Source organism: Nelumbo nucifera, chromosome 5 (assembly GCF_055504915.1).
Source record: "Nelumbo nucifera cultivar China Antique chromosome 5, China Antique-T2T, whole genome shotgun sequence".
Classification (NCBI taxonomy): Eukaryota; Viridiplantae; Streptophyta; class Magnoliopsida; order Proteales; family Nelumbonaceae; genus Nelumbo; species Nelumbo nucifera.
The window spans coordinates 13033173-13058876 of record NC_142653.1 but is presented as its reverse complement, the minus strand read 5'-3'; the positions used below and the strand labels follow the sequence as shown (position 1 = coordinate 13058876).

At 37.6% G+C, this 25704-nt stretch overlaps 1 protein-coding gene across 1 annotated transcript in view; it reads right to left on the bottom strand.

Annotated features, from left to right (window-relative positions):
* Positions 1–25704, bottom strand: part of LOC104605324 (uncharacterized) — a 62355-nt gene that overhangs the window by 18169 nt on the left and 18482 nt on the right. Inside the window, exons 6-18 of the mRNA XM_010270047.3 lie at positions 17928–18023; positions 17742–17804; positions 17510–17569; positions 9944–10012; positions 8849–8930; positions 8100–8152; positions 7920–8018; positions 6610–7842; positions 2465–3466; positions 2026–2361; positions 1351–1609; positions 1041–1263; positions 528–918 (exon numbers count right to left, since the gene is read on the bottom strand). Of these exons, the coding sequence (XP_010268349.1) occupies positions 528–918; positions 1041–1263; positions 1351–1609; positions 2026–2361; positions 2465–3466; positions 6610–7842; positions 7920–8018; positions 8100–8152; positions 8849–8930; positions 9944–10012; positions 17510–17569; positions 17742–17804; positions 17928–18023 (3966 nt within the window). The remainder of the gene's footprint in view (positions 1–527; positions 919–1040; positions 1264–1350; positions 1610–2025; positions 2362–2464; positions 3467–6609; positions 7843–7919; positions 8019–8099; positions 8153–8848; positions 8931–9943; positions 10013–17509; positions 17570–17741; positions 17805–17927; positions 18024–25704) is intronic.

Sequence of the window (25704 nt, the reverse complement as noted above, 5' to 3'; positions counted from 1 at the left end):
TCACCAGAGGATATGTAGGCAGCCCCTCTAAGGGTCCAGCCAGCTCCTCTCTCCTCCCTAACCTTCCTGGATCAAATTGTCATTCTTCTCGGATCTTCAGGGTTAGACCACAAGCGCCAAATCCACCAGCTTACACCCAGTATCCTAAAATCCCTAATAGATGCTTAATGAATGACTTGGAGAATGGACCAGTTAACCAGTTAAATACTTTTTCCACTGGTCATACATCTTCTCACATATTGAATTTCATTTGTTGTATTTTTGTGTTGCCCGGTTCTGCTCCATTTTGGCCCCTGAGAATCTCGTCTCTCTGCCCAGTGTTCATTTGTCTACTCTTGAAATCTAAAAGTAGAGAATCACAGAAGGACTTTTGAGTACTAGAAGGCCTTTAAAACTTCTCTTTTTAACCCCCTCTTTTTGTAAACCTCTATCCATTTTGAATTTCAATGGAATCTTTATTATTTATCTAAATTAAAAAAACAAACAGAGACGTACAACAAAAATCATCAACCTAGAAAAAGACTTACTTGCAACAAACTCAATTCTTGTTCATTTTGTAAACGTGACATTCTTGCAGGTGATTTCCAGACAAGTACTAAAGTATCAAAAACAACACGATTAGCATGTAACCAATCAGGCATCAATTTAACCAAAGCTGATATTAGAGCAAGTCCATGGAAGTATGCATCTGAATTGGCCCCTGCAGATGCAGGTGGATTAGAAAAACCCTCAGGCAGAGATGTGCCAAGGCTTTCATCACCCATTGAAACTGCAACTGTACTATTAGATCCCGATGCTACTAATCCTTCAGCTTTTGGAAAGTATTGAGGAAATGCACTGGAAAGTATCTTCTGAGCAGATTTTGCAAGTTCTTCTCTTAAAGGCTGGCCAGCATCTGAACGTATTATATACATAAATCTGAAATTTACAATACAAAGAACAAAGGTATATTATTGACTGTAGTTTATAAACTAATACTGACCGACTACTTTTTTTGATAAGTAACATATTACTTCTTTCCATAATCACTTAAAACTTACCGTCTAAAGTATCGTGGCTGGCTCAACCGACCAAGAAAATAGTCAACCGCATCTGTTGCATATCGGTTCAAGAATTTAGTAAGTGGGAGCCGATAAGGACTGTTAATTTCACTGTAAAATTGTCCATGGGGAAGCGCCGCTTCCAAGTCCATTGTCAAAGACACAAGTTCATCAAGGAACTTCCCTGCTGCTGGAGGGAGCAGATGGAAAAGTTCGATGATAGCTGCATGACAAAGGAAATGCAGGCAGTTATTATACAACAGAGTAGTACCAACAAAGAAAAACATCCAAATGCAAATAGATTATTCACCTGCTGCAATTTTTGGCTCCTCACCAGCTTTCCATGACTTCTGACACTGTGCAAGCTTTTCTGGTTCCAACCATTTCTTTAGGTGCTCCAACAATTTACCACCTAAGGTGACATTAAACCAGTTGGACAGAAGTTCAAGCAGGCGTGCCAGACCCTGCAGAAGAGGCATGCTGAGACTCTTTGTGTGTGCCAAGTTAACTAAAATAGGCCTGAGACTGGTCTGCAAAAGTTCTTTGGGCATCCTTTGCTGTTGAATAACCTAAAAATGCAAGAAAATTTTCATAAATATTGAGCCATGGTCATAACAACCATATGAAACCAAAAAGGATCAGTCAGCCATAATAACTACAAGGATGGTCTCCTGATGCCAAAGTAGCATCCATGGAGCATGTGTTAGGAGTTCCACCAACTCTAATAGGTCACACCTATAGAATCTCCTGATACAGGAAGTGACTAAGATGGATGAACGCATATGATGTATATATTCATCAAGGGATCATCCATTATGTTATCGATAGAAAATAATATCGGCCAGATAGTGTGATAAATTAATATCACAGGTGAAACCCATTAAAAGTACAAGCAAGAACCTGCCCCAGTACCAAAGTGAACACAACACCATTGTGGTTTACCCAACAAGAATAAATTAATAAATATCACATGAATCAACAAAACCTGCCGCAGCCCTTCTTTTGCAACAGCAACAATTTCTGGTGTGCGACATGTCAAAGACTTGAAAAACATAGAAATGATCTTTGAGCGCAATTCAGAATGATTTGGTGTCTTAAAATCTGCCCATGCCATTGCTGTACAAAGTAATTCAATGCACGCCGTCCGAAGCTTGTTAAATGACGTGGTCACTTTTGGGTTCATAAATTTCACAACCCATACAGTCTCATCAGCCTCAGCAATTTGTAAAGCTTCTTGCAAAAAATTCACTAGATCAGGGTTCAACTTAAGAAGTGGAGGCCTCAGGGCTAAGCAAAAGTTCAGAGCTGTGACTGTCCCAACCTGTATACAGAGAAAATACTGAGTATAATAAGTGGAGCAAAAAAAAGGCCTTGATAGTACATGGATATATACAAGCAAATCAGAATGCCTTAAGATATTCTACCTGTTGATCAACATTCTTGGACCGGAGTGGCCGCGAAAATAGAGGCTGAATCATAGGTTGATGTAAAGGCTCAAGTAACTCAGATACCTCACTACCAGTTCTATTTGCCAGAAGATCCAAGCATGATTGCACATTCTTTCTCACAATAATGGATGCATTTGGATTAAACAACTCTGAAGCAAGATACTCAACAACTCCCTTAAAACTTTGTCTGTGGGGCTCACTGTTTGCTTCATCAACATTATTTACAACACGGAGAACTTGTGTAAGCACTTGACTCGTCTCTTCCTGCTCTTTGTTAGCATGCAAAGGAAGCCTTTTAAGAACATATACCAATCCCCGTGCTATTCTTACTTGGAAAAAACATAGAGTCTCAACAGTGACTTTACCAACCAAAGCCCCAAGCCCCATCACCCCTCCAATTTGAGCTTGCCATGTGCTTCCATAACAACAATGCAGAAGGCGAGGCAGAAGTTGCTCAAACACAGGAATTCGGACACCTGGAGGTGGTGAATATACAGGATTCATTGATGGACTAGAGACCATCATGGGAGTTCCAGGACCATTCCTTGAGGTTAGTAAACCTGTATGCTTCGATCGAGCAAGTAACAGAAGTGTTTCGGAAAACACATTTAGAGCATTAAGAGCAGCTTTAGCATGAAGCCTGTTTTCATCAGCTAGCACATCCACTAATGCATCTAAAAATATTAATGGATCCAGTTCCTTGAGATTAGAACGAGTGGTGGTCCTTGACCTGGAACCGGAATTGTTAGTTGATGCAAGCACTGGACCCACAAGTTGCCCACTAGCAATTGATGAATTACTTGAAGAACTATCTACATGGAAAATCATAGCAAAATGATGACAAACATTGAGAACAAAATCATCATTGGGATCATGGAGATCTGGCTCTGCACTCGCAGCGATTATGGTCATCAGGAGTATCTTGAAAACAGACTTCTCAGCCATAAGTTGGGTCTTGGTCTTTACACCTAGGTCGCTCTGTAAAAGTTCAACGATTAAAGGGTTAAGGGAGTTAAATATTATATAAACAAAAATCTGCTTTGTTATGACTAAAAACAAATTTTAACCAAGAAAAAATGCACATTAGAAGTTGGGTAAATGCAAAACTAAGCTTATGGAGAAATGCCATAGAAACAATAGGTTTTTAAAACAAGTAGGACTAAAACAGAATAATATGATATGTAAGTTCACCAAGGATTAGAGACCGAGAGATAACTTAATGCGACCTTTACCAGTACCTTGGTTCAATATTTCATAACAAGGGAAAGATTGAGGAGGATGTCACCCATAGAATAAGAGCAGGATGGGCAAAATTGAGGGGTGCATCCAGAGCTTTATGTGATAGGCAAATACCATTTTGATTAAAAGGAAAATTTTATAAAACAGTTGTAAGGCCAGCTATGTTGTATGAAGCATAGTGTTGGGCAGTCAAGAAACATGTACAAAAAATAGTGTGTAGCAAAAATTGGTATGCTGAGATGGATGAGTGGAAAAACTGGAAAGGATAGGATCGGAAATGAAGTAATCCAAAGGAACCTAGGAATAGTTCCAATAGGTAATAAAATGAGAGAAAGTAGACTAAGGCAATTTTTGGGAGTGCTTAAAAATAAGGCCAGCTATGTTGTATGAAGCATAGTGTTGGGCAGTCAAGAAACATGTACAAAAAATAGTGTGTAGCAAAAATTGGTATGCTGAGATGGATGAGTGGAAAAACTGGAAAGGATAGGATCGGAAATGAAGTAATCCAAAGGAACCTAGGAATAGTTCCAATAGGTAATAAAATGAGAGAAAGTAGACTAAGGCAATTTTTGGGAGTGCTTAAAAATAAGTGCTTATTTGGGGTGGGACCACACCATTAAGCACTTATTCGTGTTTGGGAAATAAACCCAAAATAAGGGCTTATTTTTTAAGCCCAATTTCCAGCATTTTTAAGTGCTTATACAATAAGCACTTATTATTTTTTTCATCCAAAATTATCCCTAGTTGAATAGAAGTACTTCCAAGGTAGTGCTTTTATTAAAGTGCTTTCTAGCTCTGGTACCTTTTCTTGTGCTTCATTCTTTGAAACCTTAACTCAGCCTCCTATCCCCTTGGGGTTGTCCTTTCCAGTTAAGGAAATTTGGAGCAGGCCTATTCCTCCTCGGGTTGGTTTTTTTTTTTTGTTGGGAAATTTTCCTGGAAAGAATCAACACTTTAGACTTAATTTAGAGAAAGAGACCCAATTATTGTCTAATTCCTAATAGATGTGCTCTTTGTAAAACTAATGGGGAATCTGGCTACCACCTCATGGTCTCTTGTAAGGCAACTAAAACTGTTTGGGAGTGGGTTTTCTCCCGTTTTGGGTGTTCTTGGTATCCTTCGGAGACTGTCCAAGGTTTGTTTTCTCCTTTTTTCAGTTGGCCTAAGAAGCGAGGGAAGACTATGTGGAGGTGTATTAGGGCAGCGGTATGCTGGTCTTTGTGGGAAGAAAGAAACTCACGCATTTTTTCTGACAAGGAAAGAACTTTGGAAGAATTGTTAATTGAATCCTTTTAAGAGCTGTCCACTGGCTAAAATCTTTGGAGTTGTTTTCAGATTTTCCTGTGGATGACTTGCTAAGAAACTGGAAAGAGAATGCTTCCATTGCTAGATGCAAGAGGACTCTTTGTCGGTTTTGGTCCCCTCCCCCCGTTGGCTTTATAAAGCTGAATTTTGATGGCAGCAGTGTAAGGAATCCAGGGCCCTCTGGGATTGGAGTCGTCTTCAGGAATGAGGAAGGGATTGTTACTGCTTTATTCTCTAGCCCTATTGGAGAAGGTGACTCTCTTAGGGCTGAGATCCTTGCAGCGCTTGAAGGAATTCAAAGAGCAAAGGAATTAAATATCAGCCGTTTGATTCTGGAAGGTGATTCGAAGGTGGTGGTTAGTTGGTTGAAGACAGAGGACAGTGGTTTGTGGAACTTTAACAATGAAAAAAAAAAAACAGTTCTTATGGCTAGGTAGGGACATTGATATTCTATACAGATGGGTGAAGAAGAGTGCCAACTCATTTGCGGATGGGTTGGCCAAGCAAGGAGTGAATAGGGAGTCTGTTTTTTGGGCTAGTTTTTAATCTTTTTCTTTGCATTTCCTTTGTTTTCTGTTTTTGGGGAGCTAAGTTATTTTATCTCCCCCTTTGTATCCTTATTCATTCTCTTCTTTTAATTTAATGAAGTTGGTGTTATTGATAAAAAAAAAGTACTTCCACAAAAGTGCTTTTATAAATGTACTTTCATAGAAGTATTTTCATAAAAGTACTTTTATAAAAGTGCTTCGTAAAATTTGAAAGAAAATGAAGGACAGAATAGTCACAAATGCTTATTTAAGTGCTTATTGAAGAAAAAGACTACCAAATGCCCAATATGAAATAAGTGCTTATTTTTAACATAAGCACTCCCAAACAGAGCCTAAGATAGTTGAGTTACGTGCATAGACAACCATGAACAGAACCCGTAAGAAGAAGCAATTTGTTGCAAGTTGAAGGGGCCACAAGGGCTAGGGGTAGACTAAAAAGGGCATGGGTAATAGTAAGAAATGATTTAAGCACCAACTGTTAAACAATGACTATGGCATTAGAAAGGATGGAATGACAAAACAAGATTCATGTAGCCAACCCTATATAGTTGGGATAAGGCATGGATGATGATGATGATGATGATGATGATGATGATACTAAATGAATAGCTAGCCAATATTGAAATGGCAATGGTCCCAAAATGAAAATATAAATTAACATACAAGATGAAAAGGCATCATTAGAACAGCTAAAATTATAGAACTTTTAAGGTAACAGCTAACATCATTAATACATTGGAAGAGAATGCCCAAAGCCTTCCAATATCATATTATCATAGGCACTCAAAAGATACCAACAATAGAAGTCAACAAATGAAAGTAAGAAAACAGATGCATTTCTAGGAGGATTGTTGTTATGCTCATTTAGGAGAGATAGAAGTGATTTGTATTAGGATTAACCATTATCAGATATAAGATGCCACAAATGCATCACACCCACAGTATAGACCACCAGAGTAACAGACTGTCTTCTCCTTGATACAATACAGCATGTACTTTTAAGGCAAGTCAAGATTTAGGATTACCAACCTTCATATCTGATGTCTCAGCCCGATGCCAAGAAGAATCTACTGAAGAAACTAACAACATTGACAATTGCCCAGGAGTCACTCCCTCTCCAGTAACATTACCTCGCAGATTCAACTGAGATGATAAGCACACACGAAGGAATTTTAGAGCCTGCTTTCTATAGAAAGAATCCATGCCAAGGTTTTTCTGCATGACTGCTGCTACAGCCAAATAAATACAGCGGTCCAAAGGTACCAAAAATGGGGTTGATGGCTCAAATGTAAGAATCAAGCGAAGACCATGTTCAGGGTTCTCCTTGCACTCAAGTGCAAGAGGCTCTTTAAGAAAGCGTCTATTACGACCACCTAGCTTACCCAAAAGTTGCAAAGCTTTTGCACCCCATGGATAAGGTGCAGGCCTCAAGTGTGACCATAAGGCTAATATCACTTCAGACATAACATTTGCCATACTTGGTTCCAAGAAATCAGGATTTAAACTATCAATCCAATACTCAAGAGTTCTTAGACCTAAGGCTACTAGGTCATCACTTCCTTTTAGAGTCAAAACAAGGGGCTTCATAAGACGAGAAAGGTGAGGCAACAAAGAACTTAATCGTGCTGGCAAGGTTAAGCAAAGCTCCAGGACAAGGTCCCTCATATCTTCACCTGTAGGGCCCTCAACCATAGCAAGCAACATATTTAAACAAGGCTGCAATGTGGGTATTAGGTCTCTCAATAGAAGTTCAAATTTGCCTCCTGCAAGTGCGCGGAACATTGTACGAAGAAGCTGCATATAGCCAAGTGGTTTTTCAACTTCAGTAGCACTTTTCATGCAAACTTCCATGATAGAAAGCACATGAGGCTGCAAAATACGTTCGCAATCTGAAGGAACTTTAGCAACCGCAGCAAATAACAACCGAAAAAGATGCAACACTAGTTTTGCTGCAGGCGTATCTGGATGCTTCAGGGCGTCAAGCTTACTGCTGACAAGAAAATTGACCAAAACATCTGCAAAGGGCCGAAAAACCTTAGGTGCTTGCAGAAGAGTGGAAAATATTTGAAGCAATTGGTTGTTGCTAATCATGCAATCAAAAAGCTCTGGCATGCACAGAGAAAACATGTCCATCAGATCACGAGGCTCCATGATAGCTAAAATCTGGGAAAAAAGGTGGAGCATTTCCCGCTCCTCATCTTTCTCTTTGAACAGAGCTAAACAGTGGACGCCACTCTTCAGAACACCAGAGGCTTTCCACACCTACCAGAAGAAATACCTAAATAAGATAATCATGTAATGAAATCCATACTTAAGATTAGTAAGTTTATTTGCAATACCTCATCTTCTCTCATCCCTTTAAATACTTGAGGAAGAGGCATATTGGTTGATGGTGAAACCTGCATCGGTTGATGTGTTCCATGTGGTGTTGGTGAAACCTAAACAGTAGGAAGTCCTGAGTGAGAATATATAGACAATACATACATTTCTGGAATCTCTGAATAAGAGAATTTTGAAACCTGAGTCCGAGGAAAATGAGCGTGAGTGATGCTCCAGATTATTGTCTTCATTCCTGAAGAATAAAAAGCAAAGAAATGAGAACACTAATTGCAGACAAGGAAAGTTACTAGTTATGAACAATAATAGTTAACCAGTCAACACTAGACTGCGAAAACAGCAAGGTTTAATGAGCAGTGTAATAAAGTAGATTTAGAATCCAATGTAGTGCAATTGACTCAGTGCAGACAAGCAGGGATAGGAAAAAGAATCATGCTGAGGTGAACATTAGGAGATTGGAGCAGGCAAAATGCCTTCATGATTCTTTAATTTTAGACTAAGGGTTTTCAAGAAGGATGCTTTTAGGGAGATAGTGTTACAAGAAGGAACTGTAAAATGTCAACTGAAAGGCTCCCAATTTAGTGCTTTAATTATAATTTTTTTTGCAGGCTAAGAGCTTGCTGCTGGCTTTGGGATGTGTACGAGATATGATCAATGCAGTACAAATAGAAAGAAAAAAGTCCTTTTCAACATTTGAGACTGACAAGGATCAAATTTATATTGATAAATGAGATAAAAATTAACATTCAGCAAAATTATATTAACATGAGAAGTTATTCCTTTTCTTTTCCTTCTTTTACTATTTTTCTTGTTTCTTGGGGGTTCTACAGTGTCATGATTTTATATAGGGTGGAGGGTTTACAAGAGCTCTTTGAGAGAAATGACTATTTACCAAAAAGTAGAAAGCTAATAATTAGAATGTAATACTTACCCATAACCAATGTCTTGATTAGATGTTTACAATCACTGACTTCCTTAGAATGTTCCAGAGGGACCTGCACATTTAGAACTGCCTGCAACAAGATTACATATCAAAAGAAGATCCAAAGCAAAATAGGCACTATATCTCGATCCAAAGCAAAATACTCTGTTTTGTGAGGAATAAAAAGAACAAATGAGTTAATACTAGCAATAAGTAAAAGGCCAGTGGAAGACAAACAATTCTTAAAAAATCAGCAGATATAGGAACATGAAATTCTTTCTGCTCTACATGCTTCATTTTACAATGCATTTTGCAGGTTTACCATCAACCAAGATTTGAATGGTCAAACAGCAACTTCATCTCTTGTCAACAAAGCACTCTACAGGTTTGCTATCGGACCACCTTCTTGTGATCACTTGCATCAGTCCTCTTGGTTCAGATCTCACAATTCCCATATATTTCTCAACCAGTTATGCTTGATTTCCACATTAACCCAAACATCAGGAAAATTACTCATTTTCCTAGGAAACAATTGTTTTCACTCATCATATGTCTAGCACAACCTAGGTTCAAAACGATAGCTTAAAAAAAAGCAATAATACATAAATTTGTAAGAATAAGACAAAATCAGTACAAGTTTAATATGCAGATAATGAAAGATATAGAGAATATCAAGAAGAAACAAGTTATACCTAAGACAGCTAAAAGACGCACTGAATTCGAGAATAGAAATGACACAACGAATAAAATTTTACTGAAGTTACCTTCAGAACTTCCATTAAGTAAAAACCAAGAAGCAGGACTCCTTAATATAAAATCCAATCCATGAGGAAAACAAAATAAATTAAAAAATATATATGCATACACAAGCAAACCATTATTCGTTGTTAAAATGTGAGAAAAAAATACCTTCAAGGATGCAAAATGTTTACACTGATAAATAAGATTAATTCAGAATGAGGAAACATTAGATTACAAAGAAAAAAATGCAGAAATAAGTTTAAGGCAAAAAGGGCATCTCCAAATTAGATATACAAATAAACTTATTCATTCACAAAGCGTAGCAAAAAAACCATTAAAAATAAAGAAAAGCTCTAGAACAACCTGCACAGGGAGTTCAAGCTTTGACCTCAATGTGGATCGCTCTCTTCCCTCTTCACCCTCTTCTAGTAGCTAACTCAAGATACAATTCAATATCAGTAATGAATCTCATGCTAAAGAATATAATCAAACAAGATTAAAATTTCAAATGAAACATCTCACAGCATAATGAACAGCAATAATATAAAACAAAGCTTCCATATGAAATGCTTAGCAGCAAGCATTTCTATAGATATGCTAGAAAATTTAATCTCATTCCATGTTTTTAAGGAGAAACAATCCCAACTAGACCTACAAATGCAAATGCAATAAGTTAATCTCATTTCATGTTTTTATTCTATTTTGACAGATTTCTATAGATATATCTATAATTAAATCCAAGAAACCAAACATCTAGCACAACATTTTTCAAATATAATTCTAACATCCACCAACCACGGGTGCACAACAGCACAAGGTAGGAATTAGTTATGTCAGCAGGTAGCCTGACAACCAGTGTTGTCAGATCAGACCGGATCAGACAGTTCAACCAGAGATTCAATGACCAGATGACCTTACCAAAAAAAAACATGTGTTGCATTTCTTTGTGTTTTTTCTTTATAATAATGAAGGAAAATAATTATTAAAAGAAAAGGTATCCCAAGAACTAAGGCCCAATTGGTGTTGGTGATGACCTGATTGGAGTATTGGGCACCCCAACCTCTTGGGCACATAAAACTCAATTTTGATGGTTGCAATCTTGGCAATCCCAGCATCTCAGGTTGGGCAATTATCTAATTAGAGGACAAATTGATAATTGAAACCTTAGAAATCCCAATAACTCAAGTTGGATAATAATCAGGTCCAATTGTTATTTGTCCTTCCACAAGGGCTGGGCTAGTATCACTTTTACGGGGCTTAAGACTGTGTTCCTCTTTGGGATGCACCAATGCACAAACCTAGAGGTAGGAGATTTGTAAACAGTCCTAAAGTGGGTGAAGAATGGAGCACTGGAACATTTGACAGCTTTATCATCATGTTAAGAAAGCAAATCTTTGGCTGTTAGCTAAAACTCTGTTTAGTTGCATCATAAAATCAGAAAATACACATACTGATACACTTCAAAGAGGAGTCAATAGACAAATCAGATGCCTCAGCTGAGTAGTGGCATAATGATTTATCATTTGTCGCAAGTAGCAGTTGAGCTAGCTCTCATTCTAGACTTGGGAAAAGAGCTTTGATGACTCTCATTTATCTCTTATTATGATTTTATCAATACAACCTTTAAACAGTTAATGATCTAAAAAATGGAGAATAATTACATTAAACGCATGATCAGCTCATCCTACTTGGCATCAATCTTGCCCTTTAAAGCTTTGTGTAACAAAGACCACTCCATAGTACAAAGCTAACATCCTTGCAAAATTTGTGATTTGGCCTTGATTTGCTTTGAAAGATTCTCCAATTCCAATTCTTCTAAAGGACCCCACAATGACACAAAAGAGATGATCCTCCAAAGAATTGCATTTCCAGACTCAAAGGAATGGTAAGAAAATATTAACTGATGCACCTGGATTAGAACCTCAGTTCCACCTGAAATACAATGAGAAATAAGCCTGGTATCTTCTTAGATACTTTTCATTTTACAAATAAATGATTTTGCATATTCTTCTGCTTCCTCACACATCTACACATTTGTTGGTTACTTTTAAATTGCAAGGTTTAGGCAATGATTGAAGATCTTTCCAATTGCTACTAGCCATGCAATGGCCTCCACTCCAGGAAGGTACACCAAATCTTTGTGAAACTAAGTGTTCTTTTTTTTAATAGGAAACAGTAACTTTCAATAGATTAACTCGAAAAACACTACAGAGGTTCAGTCCCATAGCATAGGGTACTAGAACCCCTAAAGACTTCATAATTGCAGTTCAGCCCAAAACAATTCAACTCTATTTACCCCTTGTCCAGCAAACCCATCAGCCAAACTATTTCCTGACCACCTAACCCACTTAAAAGAAACACTAATCTCTCTTGAAAGGCTTCTTATCTCCCTTAAGTACATCTGGTAATTCCATATCCCTATACTGCCTGATTGTAACCATCCTATTACCATCTTTGAATCACTTTTCACTTCCACTTGTCTAAGACCCAATTGTTTTAACTACCCCAGTTTTATCCCTTGGAGCAGAGCTAAAACTTCAGCCCTAAGAGAATCTCCCTCCCCTGTAGGCCCAGAACAAAAAGCCACATTTGATGGGCCCAACTCTCTTGTATCGAATCCTTTGGTTCTGAAGAACTTGCAATTGTTGCTCAATTCTTTAAAATATCATCAAATAAACAATCTTTGAACAACTCCAAAGTTTTCAACCAGTTAGAAACCTTGAAGGTTGCTAAATTGGAAGATTCTATTGTTTCTTTCTTCACAAAGCACCCAAACTATTGCTACCCTTACAGCCCTCCTCATTATTCTAACTTTTTTCTTCGGCTACCTGAAAAGGTTTGTATCAGAAAGGCCTGCAGGCTGCAACACAAGTAGGGGGTAACCACTCTAATGAGCTTTGTAGAGGATAAAGAACGACTTGAGTGAAAATTCCTGTAAACGGTCATCAACCCAACTTTTGGTCTTCAAATTCTGGTTGCACTACTACATCCTCCAAAACCAGCAAAAACCATGTACATATCGCAATTTTTCATCTAGCAAAGAACAGCAGAAGGATTCCATACAACCTGATTTCCCCTTGTATAACAGGCGCATATCATATAACAAGCGCAGAGAAGTAAATCTCCCTAACCAAACACCATGCAACTTCCCAGAATCTGACCTGATTTCCCTTTCCAACTTTGGAGATCGTTCAATCCATTTTCAGAGCTTCTGCAGATCGTTCCTACATATATAAAGGAACCTTCTGCAGATCATTCAATCCATTCCTAGCCTCCCCCATTTTCAGAGCTTCATATATATCCATCATTCTAAAGGGGAAGTGAAGTTACACTGTGATGGTAATCCCATTAGCAACTTGGACTATGGAAATTTCACAAGATCAGGGCAACAAACCTTAAGCATTCAGCGATACTATTCAATGTTCAGAGAACCATCCAGGCATAGAACCAGAGAAGGGAGAGGTTCACAGGTCAAGAGGTTCAACCAGGGCCAAACCATAATGACGTGGCATATACATATATATATGCTACAGGTCATAAAACTCTATATATAATATATTAAACTTTTAATATACTTAAATATTGGTGGGTGGATGGTAAGTTCCTTAGTTTCTAAAGCAAATGAATAGGGTTCAAGTCTCTTAATTTACTTTTTCTTTAAAATATGTGCATAATAATAAAGTAATATGTATAACTAGAGTCAGTAATTACCACAAGTAAAGAGGTGGCTTAGTGGTAATTAAGTAATTTATGAAAATAAGACGTCATGGTTTAAAGTCTTGTTAACCACATTTTAAATTTTCAATTATTTATGGACCCAAGTGGTTTCATGAAACAGGGGCCAGTTCACCAATTTTCCGGTTAAACCGTCTAGTTAGCCTAGGTTTTTAGAAAATGTGGTTATTAGGGTGTGACCAAACTAGTTAGAGTCCTAGTCAGGGTTCAACCAGTCTGGTTTCCTAAACAATGATACCAATGATCAAAGTATCGGTATCGGGTACCGTATCGGACAACTTGGATACGGATACGGATACAAATACGTTTGGGAAACGCATGGATACGGACAAAAAATATAGAGACGCTTGGATACACTAGGGAAATGGACAAAAAATCCATAAATATATTATTAATATTAAGTTTAATGTCAAAATAATTATAAATAATATATAAACACATTAGAGCTTTATATTATAATGGTATAAATGAAAAAAATAAATTACAACTAATATAGCAAGATGCATAGATATTATGCAAATTTATTGATAATGCATCAATCAATAATCTAAGACATGCAACTATTCTATTTGAATTACCATATCAATAGTTCTATTTTATTATTTTTATTTTTTAACATTAACAAAAAATCCACAAAAAAAAATCAATTCTCAAATTATTGTTAAACAATATTTTCATTTTTTTTAAATAAATATGTTATTATAAAATGTAAAGTATTAATTAAAAATTTATAAAAAATATATAATCTTAACTTAAAATATATCAAATCAATTAAAGTTTTGAAGATATATCATATGAAAATTCATAAATTTTAATTACTAAAATAATTATCCCATTATTAATGTTTTTATTTTATAAAATTTCTAAAATATAAATGTAGACTGGTGGAATTGACCAATTCAATTTATGTTATATGCTCAAAAATTTTGTAAATAATTTTTTTATTTTTGTAAATAGTAAATACATTATTATTTAATGCAAACTAAAATATTAATTGATAATTTATAAAAATTTGAATATACAAATAATGTGCAAATTTATAAATTTTAAGTATTAAAATAATTATTCTATTAATAATAATTTTTATTTGTATAAATTTCTTGAAATTAAAAATCAATTTCTAGTATATATGTAGATTTGACAAATTATTTATTCCATTGTTCATAAAATACTAATTTTAAAAATTATTCTTTTTAATTTATAGTTGGAGTTGTTGAATATTAGTATATATATTGTTTATTTGGGTTGTAACTAGACTACTAGACTTTAATGTTGATAAAGGTTAATGTATTTCTTTTATTATCAAAAAGTGGTAAGTGGCTTGGTGGTTGAAGAGGCATATGCTCTTGGTCATTGGGCAACTTCAGTTCTATGTTCGAATCACGCCTACCTCATTTTTTTAAAGTGAGACGTAGTTTGTTGTTGTCAAACGAAGGCATGGACACAGACACGGTATGCTGTCGTATTGGTGCGTATTGGATTGTATCACCCGATACAATACGATACGCGCCAATACGGTAGTGTATCGAACCGATACGCACGACTGGCAAGATAAGTATCCAGTCGTGACGTATCCTGTGTCGGTGAGGTCCGATACCGATACGATACGCCCCGTATCAGGCATATCGTGTTGATATTTTATTCCTTGAATGATATCATTGATGCAGGTTCAATGAATGATGGTGTTTGCTCTAGATTGCATCCCTCTTCCTCAACCAGTGAACGAGGGTCCCACAATGTTGTTAAATGCAGCAAAAGAATTGGTAGGAAGCCATGGAGATCTCTACCTTACCAATTACCTTAATGTGATTGAGGATGGGATACTCTGTTTTGCTTAACCAAATCATCAATGGCTTAACTGGATCAAGTTTGGGAAAGGACTTTTTTACAGCTTTAGATCTATGCCTTGGTACTTGCGTACAAGGACAGGATTGTACTTTCAATCTTTTGCATATAGCAATTTCTATGATGCCAGAATGATATTAGAGGAACTATGACAAGTTAGAACCCCCCCCAAATGAATGTTGATAAATACCAATTGATTGGTTATCATTTTTTTTTTTTTTGCTATCATGCCTTTCCAATATCATAATCAGACTCTTTGAATACATATTTTTAATAAAAGAATGTAAAAAGAAAAAGAAAACGTACAACCACAACCTAAGGCAAGGGAAAGATGTGGATGATTGGAAAGGTCAAAAAATAAAGGCAACACCTTTTGTTTTAAACAAAAGTGAGGCTAAATATTCAATAGAGAACCAAAAAACACATAATGTACACCATTACTCCTATAAAAGTTCTGGAGCAACAAAGAAATGACTATAAAAGATTATTAAGCTATTAACTTCACAACTATGACTACCAAAACATGCCAATAAACAAGAAATGTGTGCCACAATTGCAATTAAGGCTTAGTTTGGAAAGAGTATGATGTAGTAGGGCTGGAACAAACTATTAGAAAATAGAAATAAGAGAGGAAGAGAGAGAGAGAGAATAGAAAGGGTAGAGAAAGAGAAAAGAGATAGAAAGGGAAAAGAGAGAGAAATCCCAAGTAATCACCATAATTACAAAAATGGCACTCCTTGTCTTGTGCATCAAGAAACACAATAGCTTTATATCCTACTATTCACTTGCTTCAAGCTCTTCTCTATTTTAAGAGCCATCTAAAAAGCATCACCTACATCATAAACTATTGCAATCATCATTTCCCTTTGAATATCATCCCTTAAACCATTCTGAAATTGGGCCAATTTTTGCTTCTCACTTTCTGTACTATTAGATGCCAACCTGCTACATCTAATAGTAAGCTCATCAAACTTCTACATGTACTCAAGCACAAATAAGCTGTTTTGCCTTAATGTCATCATCTCATCATGAAGAGCATCTTGGAAGTCATTAGACAAATATTTTCCCTCCAAGTAATGCTTACCCATATTTTGTAATCTATTCTCCACACTCCTTCACCATACTTTTGCATGGTCTACAAGTTTAAGTATAGTAAATCAAACCCGTCTCTCATCTGACATATCGACCCAATTAAAGTATTCCTCTAGTTCTGCCAACCAATTAGAGAAGACTCATGGATTGATATCACCTCTAAAACTAGGAACTTCTATCTTCACCTTACTAGTAATATCATCCTGATAGTCATCTATATTAGTCTTGGAATGTTCCACCAACTCATCATATAAATCATTTAAAGTACCTTGAGTTCGTAGAGTTCGAGACCTTAGGGGCTTGATGGCAGTCCTTAGTGGGTGGTTCACATGGACCAACAGGGTTATTGGTGTTAGAACCCTCTACTTCACCTCCTCCATGTGAAACACTGGTGCTGTTTTTCTCTTCTTGTTCTTCCATGAACACTGACTTTGAGCTTCTAGGGCGTCCACTCACTTAATAAGTGCAAGAAACAACTCTTCTTTAGCTTGTTCACTTAATCCTCCTCTCATGTTTCTACCATGTTATGAGCCATTTGAAACCTGATGCTCTGATAACAAAACTGATGCAGTAGGATTGGAACAAACTATCAAAGAATAGAAATGAGAGAGGAAGAGAGAGAGAGAGAGAGAGAGAGAGAGAGAGTAGAAAGGGTAGAGAAAGAGAAATCCCAAAGTATCACTCCAAGGGGTCCTAAAATCACTCTAGGATCTGTAGGACTCCATACAGAAAGAGAGGTCTTAAGAAATCTTCATTCATTTATTAGCTTCAAAAGGACGAGAATACATCTATTTAGATGCAGTGACTTGTGTCCCAGAATACTGTTCACCATAAATACAAAAAATGCCACTCTGTGTCTTGTGCATCAAGAAACATAATAGCTTTCTATATACTAATGCAAATAAACTGAAAATTGAAAGATATGCCCTATTAAACTAGAGGAACGAGATATATAGCCCAGGCCCACATAGGACTAGTTAAAATGACGAAAATGCCCCTTGGCCTTCTTCTTACGAGAATAGGTCTTATAATGCCTGGACCGATCCCCATCAGAGTACAAATGCAAATATGTACAGTACAAATACATACAAAATACAAGGTTTTGCACTCTACATATTTGTATTCATACTCCATCCAAACTGAGCCTAAGAAACAAGTTACAATGATGTTTCAATGCAATAAACCATAAACCAAACTGACATGAAAAGATGGAGTAAACACTCTTAACTTCCAAAAGTGATTAACTAAGTTGCATACCTGTGGTATAGTTCGTTTGAAGGTACCAAACTTCCCTACAAAAGCATCCAAAATTTTCCCCTGTACAGAGACAAAGTTATGAAACCTTCCCCAGATAAAAAATTCCCTGAAATAACAATTACAAATATACATGCAAAGGAAAGCATTCAATCTAAACAAATTTAAAAAAAGTAGCATTGTAGTAATATTTTAGGATAAGAAGGCTCCAAATTTAGGGACTAAGGACTCAAACCAATAGGATCCGTGCTTCATCCATGGCTGGCTGGTCAATGCCTTTCTCAAAAATGGGTTCTACCTGAGAAACATGACAATAGAAGCAAATGTCATGACTGAATACTTGAAATAACAAAGCAGGTGTAGACAGAAATCAAATGCAGATTTCTCCATATATGATGGGGCACCAAGGTTATGTTCTCACCAGGTTCAACATTAGGCGTGCACAGGTAGTATGAATGCTGAGAGACAAAGATGCATCGTGCATGTTACTCGAAAACAAGTATATAATTCGTGACAACTGCAAGAGAATAATACAAGAGTAAAAACATATTACTGCATGAAAGGAATAATTTATCACAACTATGTGAAAGTTTTCAAGTGTAAACTACATTAGAATAAGAAACATAAATAAAATATTAATCAACACTTTTTTGATAAGTGATAAGTGGAATTTCATTAAGATTAGTAAGAAACTATCAATGGATACAGCAAGGAAAATCCAAGGGGAGCGAGATGCAGCCTTAAAAAGAAGACAAAATTACAATTGAGCCAAAAATAAGTTGTTCCTAAACACCCCTTGCTTAGCTAGAGAATCTGGCAGCCCATTAGCCGATATCCTCTCCCACTGAACTCTCACTCTTATGTTGGAGGTAAACCACTTGAATCTCCTCATTGCCCCCCTAAAACCCAGTTACCAGTTTAGAGTCACCTTCTATCAGCAGATTCCTAAAATTCAGTTCTCTAGCAATCTGTGCTCCCTATAAAACTGCTTGAACCTCTGTATTAACCACATCCCCCTCTCCAATTGGGCCAGAAAACAACACAACAATCTGACCCTCTGCATTCCTAAAACTCCTCCCACTCCAGAAGGCCCTGGATTACCGAAGCAACTGCCATCAAAGTTCAGCTTGATGAAGCCTTCTTTAGGGAGTTCCTAAGACTGCTCTATGCTTGTTGTCAACCAATGACGAATTAGCAACCAAATCCCAGTTTCTCCAAAGGTCATCAAAGGAGAATTGTGAGAACAAAATCCAGATCCAAAGCTTTAGCCCAGTTGATGGCCCTGTTCATAATGCAGTCCCAAACATTATACACATCCCTCTCTTTGTCATTAAAAACCCTAGCATTTATACCAGAGCAGCCCTAACACATCTCCACAACACTCTCCCTCTTCTCTTAGGCCACATGAAGGTAGATGGGTGGAATAGCCCACCAAGCAATGGTAACAGCTTTCTCCATTAGCTTTGCGAAGGAAACACCAAGAGAGACTTCCTAGCACAGGGCTCCCACTTTAGGGGGAATGGGTTTGGGCCAGATTTCCTTGCAATAAAAGGACTGAGAGTTAGGGAAAGAGCAAAAGGCAAGAGAAAAAAGAAGCAAAGGAGAACCAACCCAAGGGGTTAGGAGTCCAAATACGAGTGTCAAGTTTAGAATGATCCAAACAAACAGGTTCAAGGATTTTGATTAGCAAAGAAACCTGGTCAATCTCTGATTCCCTCAGGCCTCTTCTAAAGTCCAGGTTCCAACTAATACCAGAAAAATGGGAGAAAGAGGCAAACCTCTGAATAGATTCAGCCTTAAAGAGGTATAAGGAATACAGGGAGGGGAAAAGGTCCTTGAGAGTGGAATTACCAATACAGATGTCCTCCCAAAACCTAATCCTATCTCCTGTACGCACATCATACCCAATGAGGCTCAAGAAGTTGGAAAGGACCCCATTGATAGCCTTCCACGAAGAGTTCAAAGTGGTCTATCAAGAAACACTAGCATCTCAACCATTACCTATGCACCCGTGAATACTTTCTACTACCTTATGCCAAAGACTCTCCCTCTCTAAAGGCCATCTCCACAACCATTTACCCATCAATGCTACATTCTTCTTCCCTAAGTTGGCTAAGCCCAACCCCCCTTCTATGGACCTAACTCTTACAGAGAAAGCAATGAATTATGGGAGGAGCTTTATGAAATCCAAGGGCTCTGGGATGGTCTGTGGTGTTTGGGTGGGATTTTGATGTAATTAGGTTTTCAAAAGAAACTAATAATCTCCAACAAACAATTACAACTAGCATGAGGAAGTTCAATGATTTTATTGAGGATTATTGAAGGATATTACACTTTTGCAAGCCAAATTTACTTGGTCCAATCACCAAGTAACTCCTCTCCGCTCCAAATTGGACGAGCTTCTCTTCAACATAGCTTGGGAGAGCCATTGGGGAAACTTGGTCTCCATAGCTTTGCCTAGAGTTGCCTCTAATCATTGTCCTATTAAAATAGGTTTGGAGTCCTTTCTCACTTGTCCTAGACCATTCAAGTTCAAAAATATGTGGTGGGGTGAGGAGCTAAGGGAGGTAAATTGGAAAGGGGTCAGATTTCATAAGAAATTAAAGAGGTTAAGATCCAAAATTAAAGAGTCGAATAGAAATCATTTTGGAAGACTAGAGGAACAAAAGATGAGTTTGATCATCTCAGATAGAAGATTGGATGAGAAGGAATCCCAAATTAAATTTTCTAAGGATGATAGAGAATTGAGAAGACACCTGAAAAAGGATCTTGAAGAGGTGCTATTGAGAGAAGAGATCAAATGGAGGCAAAAGACTAGGCATAGGTGGATCAATGGAAAGCAATGGGAATACCATAGACAGAAATACTATAATCTTTCATGATTTGGCAAATGGAAGGAGGAAGAATTTCTTCATTTATCAAAAAAATGGGAGGAGGAAGAATTTTGTGACTAAGTTAGAGATAGATGAGGAAGTGATAACCAACCGAATGACAAATCCAAGAAGTTTATTAATCACTTTAAATCAATTTTCAATAGGCCTTTCAATGAAAGATCAGTAGTGGACTGGCCAAGGTTGCCTAAGGAAAAGGCAAGGTGGCTGGAAAGGAGTTTTGAGGAAGAAGAGATAAAGCAAGCAGTTTTGATAAGTAACAGATCATTAAAATTTATTGAAAATCATAAAGAAATGCATCGTTACAAGCACCCCACAGGGAGGCACGAAATGCAGCCTCATTGTTAGAATAGAATTACAATTGTGCCCAATACAACTGATCCCTAATCAACCCTTGCTTAGCTAAAGAATCATCCAAAGCATTGGCTTCTCTCCCCACCCACTGTATACTTAGATTCATTTGCTGCATTAACTACTGAAACTTCTTCATTTCATTTCTATAACACCAAATCATCGAGAGCAGATCCCTCAACCAACCTACCACCACATCATAAAGAAATGCACCGTTACAAGCACCCCACAGGAAGGCACGAAATGCAGCCTCATTGTTAAAATAGAGTTAGAATAGAATTACAATTGTGCCCAATACAACTGATCCCTAATCAACCCTTGCTTAGCTAATGAATCAGCCAGCCAAAGCATTGGCTTCTTTCCCCACCCACTGTATACTTAGATTCATTTGCTGCATTAACTACTGAAACTTCTTCATTTCATTTCTATAACACCAAATCATCAAGAGCAGATCCCTCAACCAACCTACCACCACCTTGGAGTCCCCTTCAATTACAAGGTTCTCCAAGTTTAAGTATTTTGTAATCTGAACACCTTGTAACACCACAAACAATTCAGCCTTTAAAGAGTCTCCAATCCCTACCGGTCCTGAATAAAGTGCTAGTATGATCCCTTATCTGTTCCTTATGACTCCTCCAATTCCAGACGGACCTGGATTACCTTGAGTGCTCCCATCAAAGTTTAATTTCAGAAACCCTTCAAGAGGAGGTGTCGACACCAGCCTTGGTCTGATCTTCTACACTGAACCAGATGCCACTGAAAAACAATTCCTCCATATATCATCAAAGGAGAACTGTCAAAAAAATCCAAAGTTAGAAGCCAATGTATAACCCTGGTCATTACACATTCCAAATTATGTTGCTTGCTTCTCTCCTTCTCTTGAAAGATTCTTGTGTTTCGTTCTTCCCATAGAGTCCAAATCACTGCTGCTCTAGTACACCTCCACATTATTCTTTCCCTTCTTTTTGGCCAAGCAAAGGTAGCAGGGTCAAACAGTAACTTAACCTCCCTTGGCATGTTCTACCAGCACCCAAGTAGAGAGAAAAACCAATCCCAAATGTCTGCAGCAAAGGAACAGAAAATTAGTAAGTAATAACAAGATTCACCATCGGATTTGCAAAGAGTGCACCGGTTCGAGGAAATACACAAGAAAGGCCTTTTCTTTTGCATGTAGTCCAGAGTATTAATCGTCCCATAAGCCACTTCCCAACAAAAAGCCTTAATTTTTTTTTTTTTTTTGTGGAGGGGAGGGGACTGGCTGACACCAAACTTCCTTAGCAGGAAAAGAAAGAGGGGTAGGGAACTGGAAAAGAACAAGAAAAAAAAAGGCACAAGAAAATAAACCTTTACACCTTGGAACCCAAATTCTTCTATCCGATTTAGAAGGATCTAGGCAGCCTTTATCAAGAATAAGTAAAAGATCTAACAAACAAGTAATCTCTTCATCCCTCAAACCCCTTTGAAACTCAAAATCTCAATTATGAGCCAAAGGCAAAATAGGAGGTATTATGGATTTCAAAAACATCTTATTTTTATACAAGGAAAGGGAATACAAAGAAGGAAACAAATCCCTTAAAGGTCTGTCTCAAACCCACAAGTCTTCCCAAAACCGGATTTGAGTCCCTAAGCAAACATCATACCAGACAACCAGGAGAAACAAATGGTGAAAGCAATGTAGTGCTTTCCAAGGTGCTGCCAAAGTAATCCAACGTGATACACCCGCAACTCAACCATTCTCCAACCTCCCATGAATAACCACCTTGTGCCACAAACTCTCCCTCTCTAACAACCATCTCCCATTTAATTAGATGGCCTCTTTTCTTCCCTTGGTGGAATTCTAAAGACAGAGAGGAAGTAAATTGGTAGGTTAGCCAAGACTGATCTTATTAGAGTAATTCTGCCTCCAAAGGAAATATAATTTCTCTTCCAAGCCGCCGGTCTCCTTTAACACCTCTCTAAAATTGGGTTCCAGAATATAGTTCCTAAAGGAAGGCCCAAGTAGGTCAAGGGCCAAGGGGTGATAGGACACTCTTAACACTCAGCTACTGCATTTAAAGCAATCCCCTCCATATGAATCACTGCTAGGCAACTCTTGTCTAAGTTTATTTTCAAATTTGAGATCCTTTAAAACTTCTTCATCAGTTCTTTTAAATTCCTCACCCTCCAAGTATCACCCCCTTCACAAAAAATTATAATATCATCTACAAACTAAAGGTGGGTAATTGGAACATTGTTTCTCCCCACTCTCCAACCCCTAATCTCATCTACACTGTCAGCCTTAGAGAGGAATCTGCTAAAAACATCTGCCATTAAGGTAAAAAGAAAAGGTGAGAGAGTATCACCTTGCCTTGAGCCCTTACAAGATGGGAAGAAGTCTCTCACCAATCCATCAACAAAAATAGAATAGTGACAAGACCAAATACAACCAAACACCCAATTGCACCATCCCTCCCCAAAACCAAACTTTTGCATCACCTCTATTAAGAAATTCCAATCCACCAGATCATAAGCTTTATCCAAGTCCAATTTGCACACAAACCCTCTCTGCAAGATCTTTTCATTTCCTCTACACATTCATTGACTATTAGGATTTGATCAATTATTTGTTTGCCTTGAACAAAAACTCCTTGAAACCAGCTGATGAAGAACGAAAGTAATACTTTAATCCTCAAAGACAAAACTTTAGCAATTATTTTATAGATACTTGTCATTAAACTAATGGGTCGGAAATCCTTGGGTTGGCTAGGATCAGATTTTTTTGGAATTAGATCCAAGAAAGTTGCATTAACTCCAAGGCTGACAATGTGTGTTTGAAAATTCCTTAAAAACTTCCAAGAGCTCATCTTTCACTACTTCCCAACAATCCCAATAGAAAGCCATTGTAAATCTATCTGGACCCGATGCTTTAGTTCTGTCCATTGAAAAGACTGCCTTTTTTATCTCCTCTTCCTAATATCCCTTTCTAGCCATCTTGTGGCATCATCTTCTAATAAAGGCCACTCTAACCCTTCTACATTCAACCTTTCACCCAAAGGTCTTCTGTAAAAGGATTTGAAGTGATCTACAAATATCTTGGCTACTACCCTTACAATTTGGTTGAAGCTGACCAAACTTGAGCAATCAGAGAAATCTGAATCACTGTCATTGCTACTACCCTCGATTTTTAAGTCTTCGAACTAAGATCACTCAAATCCTTTGGTGTGACATCTGTTGAATCTCGGGTTACATTTTCAAGGGAAATAGACGCATTTCCCTTTACTGGGTACCCACTGCAACAATGCTTGTTGCCCCTTTTCCTTCGGTCGGTTCTTAAGAATACCTGACTTGCTGGAGGAGGATGATAGACATAAAATTTTGTCTAAGGTTAGGCCTTCTTTAGTAGTCACGTGCTCTTTTAAAGAGACATGTGTTGGGCTCTTTTTAGGCCCAAAAGTTGGAATTGACTTCTGAACCGACTACGAGACATCTATGGGCCTTAAAAGGATAGACCCTAGCCCATTCTTGAGTCTCACGTGGTCACTTAAAGTGTCACGTGGTTTGGATTGAGAGCTTGGCCCAACCAATTCGGTCTTGTTCAAGGTTGAACCTCAAAAAGGCTCTTCCAGGTTTTTCTTTAAACTTTTAATTTGTAATTGTTGTGCATGTCAAGAACCATCAGTCAGAGCCCCAGCGTTCATGCGCCACCTCCCCTCCTTTCCTTGGAGTTGGACAATACGTTTTCTCTCCTAAGCCCTTGCCTTTTCGTCTACCCAGAGTTTGTTCAGCCAAATTAGTGTAACTTCCTATCTCTTTTGCTGCCACCATTTGGCTATTGCCACGTAGGAAGTCTTCTTCAAACCTTTTGTCTTCCTTCTAGCAGCTCTCCACAATGCAGCTTTAATGGCGGTTGTCAACCAAACTGAGTACACTATTTGGTCGTCTACAACTAAAAATTTCCTTGGGATTTCTTCAGGTCTCACCCCACTCAACAATATGGTTGTCGAATGAAGATCGCAAAGATACTATCCAACTTAGCACTACAAAGGACAGCAATCAATTTGAAAGTTTCTTCCTTCCAAAGATGGAAGGGGAGACCAAGAATACGAACAATCACCCCATCTTCTATGGTATAACTTTTCTCATTAGATAGAGGGCTCCAACTTGCCACTATAAAAATGTTAGCTTCAACTGTAAAATTCATCACTGTGATTTCTACCACATCTTCCACCAATTATAGAAGGGCCTTCTATTCTTCAAAAGGAGTTATTATCACTGCCCCTTTTAAGTGCAGGTCCTTGATTATAGTCTCTACAATTTCCAATCTTGTGGCTTTTCTTTAGTTTGAACCACTAGCTTCTTGTGCCAATTCCCTCTCTCCCAGATTGTTATGATTCTGAATAGGCCTCCTTTACCTTTCATAATCCGTATTTTTCCATTGTCTTCCTCATCTTTTAATTCTTCATTTTTGTTTTTTCCACCCATTTATCTTCCTCTGTTTCACCTTCCTGCTTTAGAAATTCTTGCAAGGCCATTAGGACCTCCTTCCAACCTTCCTCTTCTGCCTTGAAACATACTACCTGTTTCTTTCCTCGTCCAAAATGCTCATAAAGGGTTATGTATCTTCCTTTTATGTTTTTCTTGCTTTCTACATTATAAGTTCTTTCCTCTACTACCTTTGAATCTTTAATCACAGAGTTTTTGTACCCCCTACAAAGCTTCCTCCAAGAGCAACATAAACCATTCAATCACCTCCCTACCTACCAGCAATACCATCGCCATATTAGTTTCCCTGACCTTCAACATTGTATTCCTTCTTGTTATACAACTCTCGAACACGAAATTCTTTACTTTTATCTTCAGCATTTTTCTCCAACGCACAACACAATCAAACCTTTCCACCATCTTCCTCTTCTATCACTTATATTCTTCTTGATAAGTGCCTCTTTAAAGATAAGATGTTGCCGCTCATGGTAATAC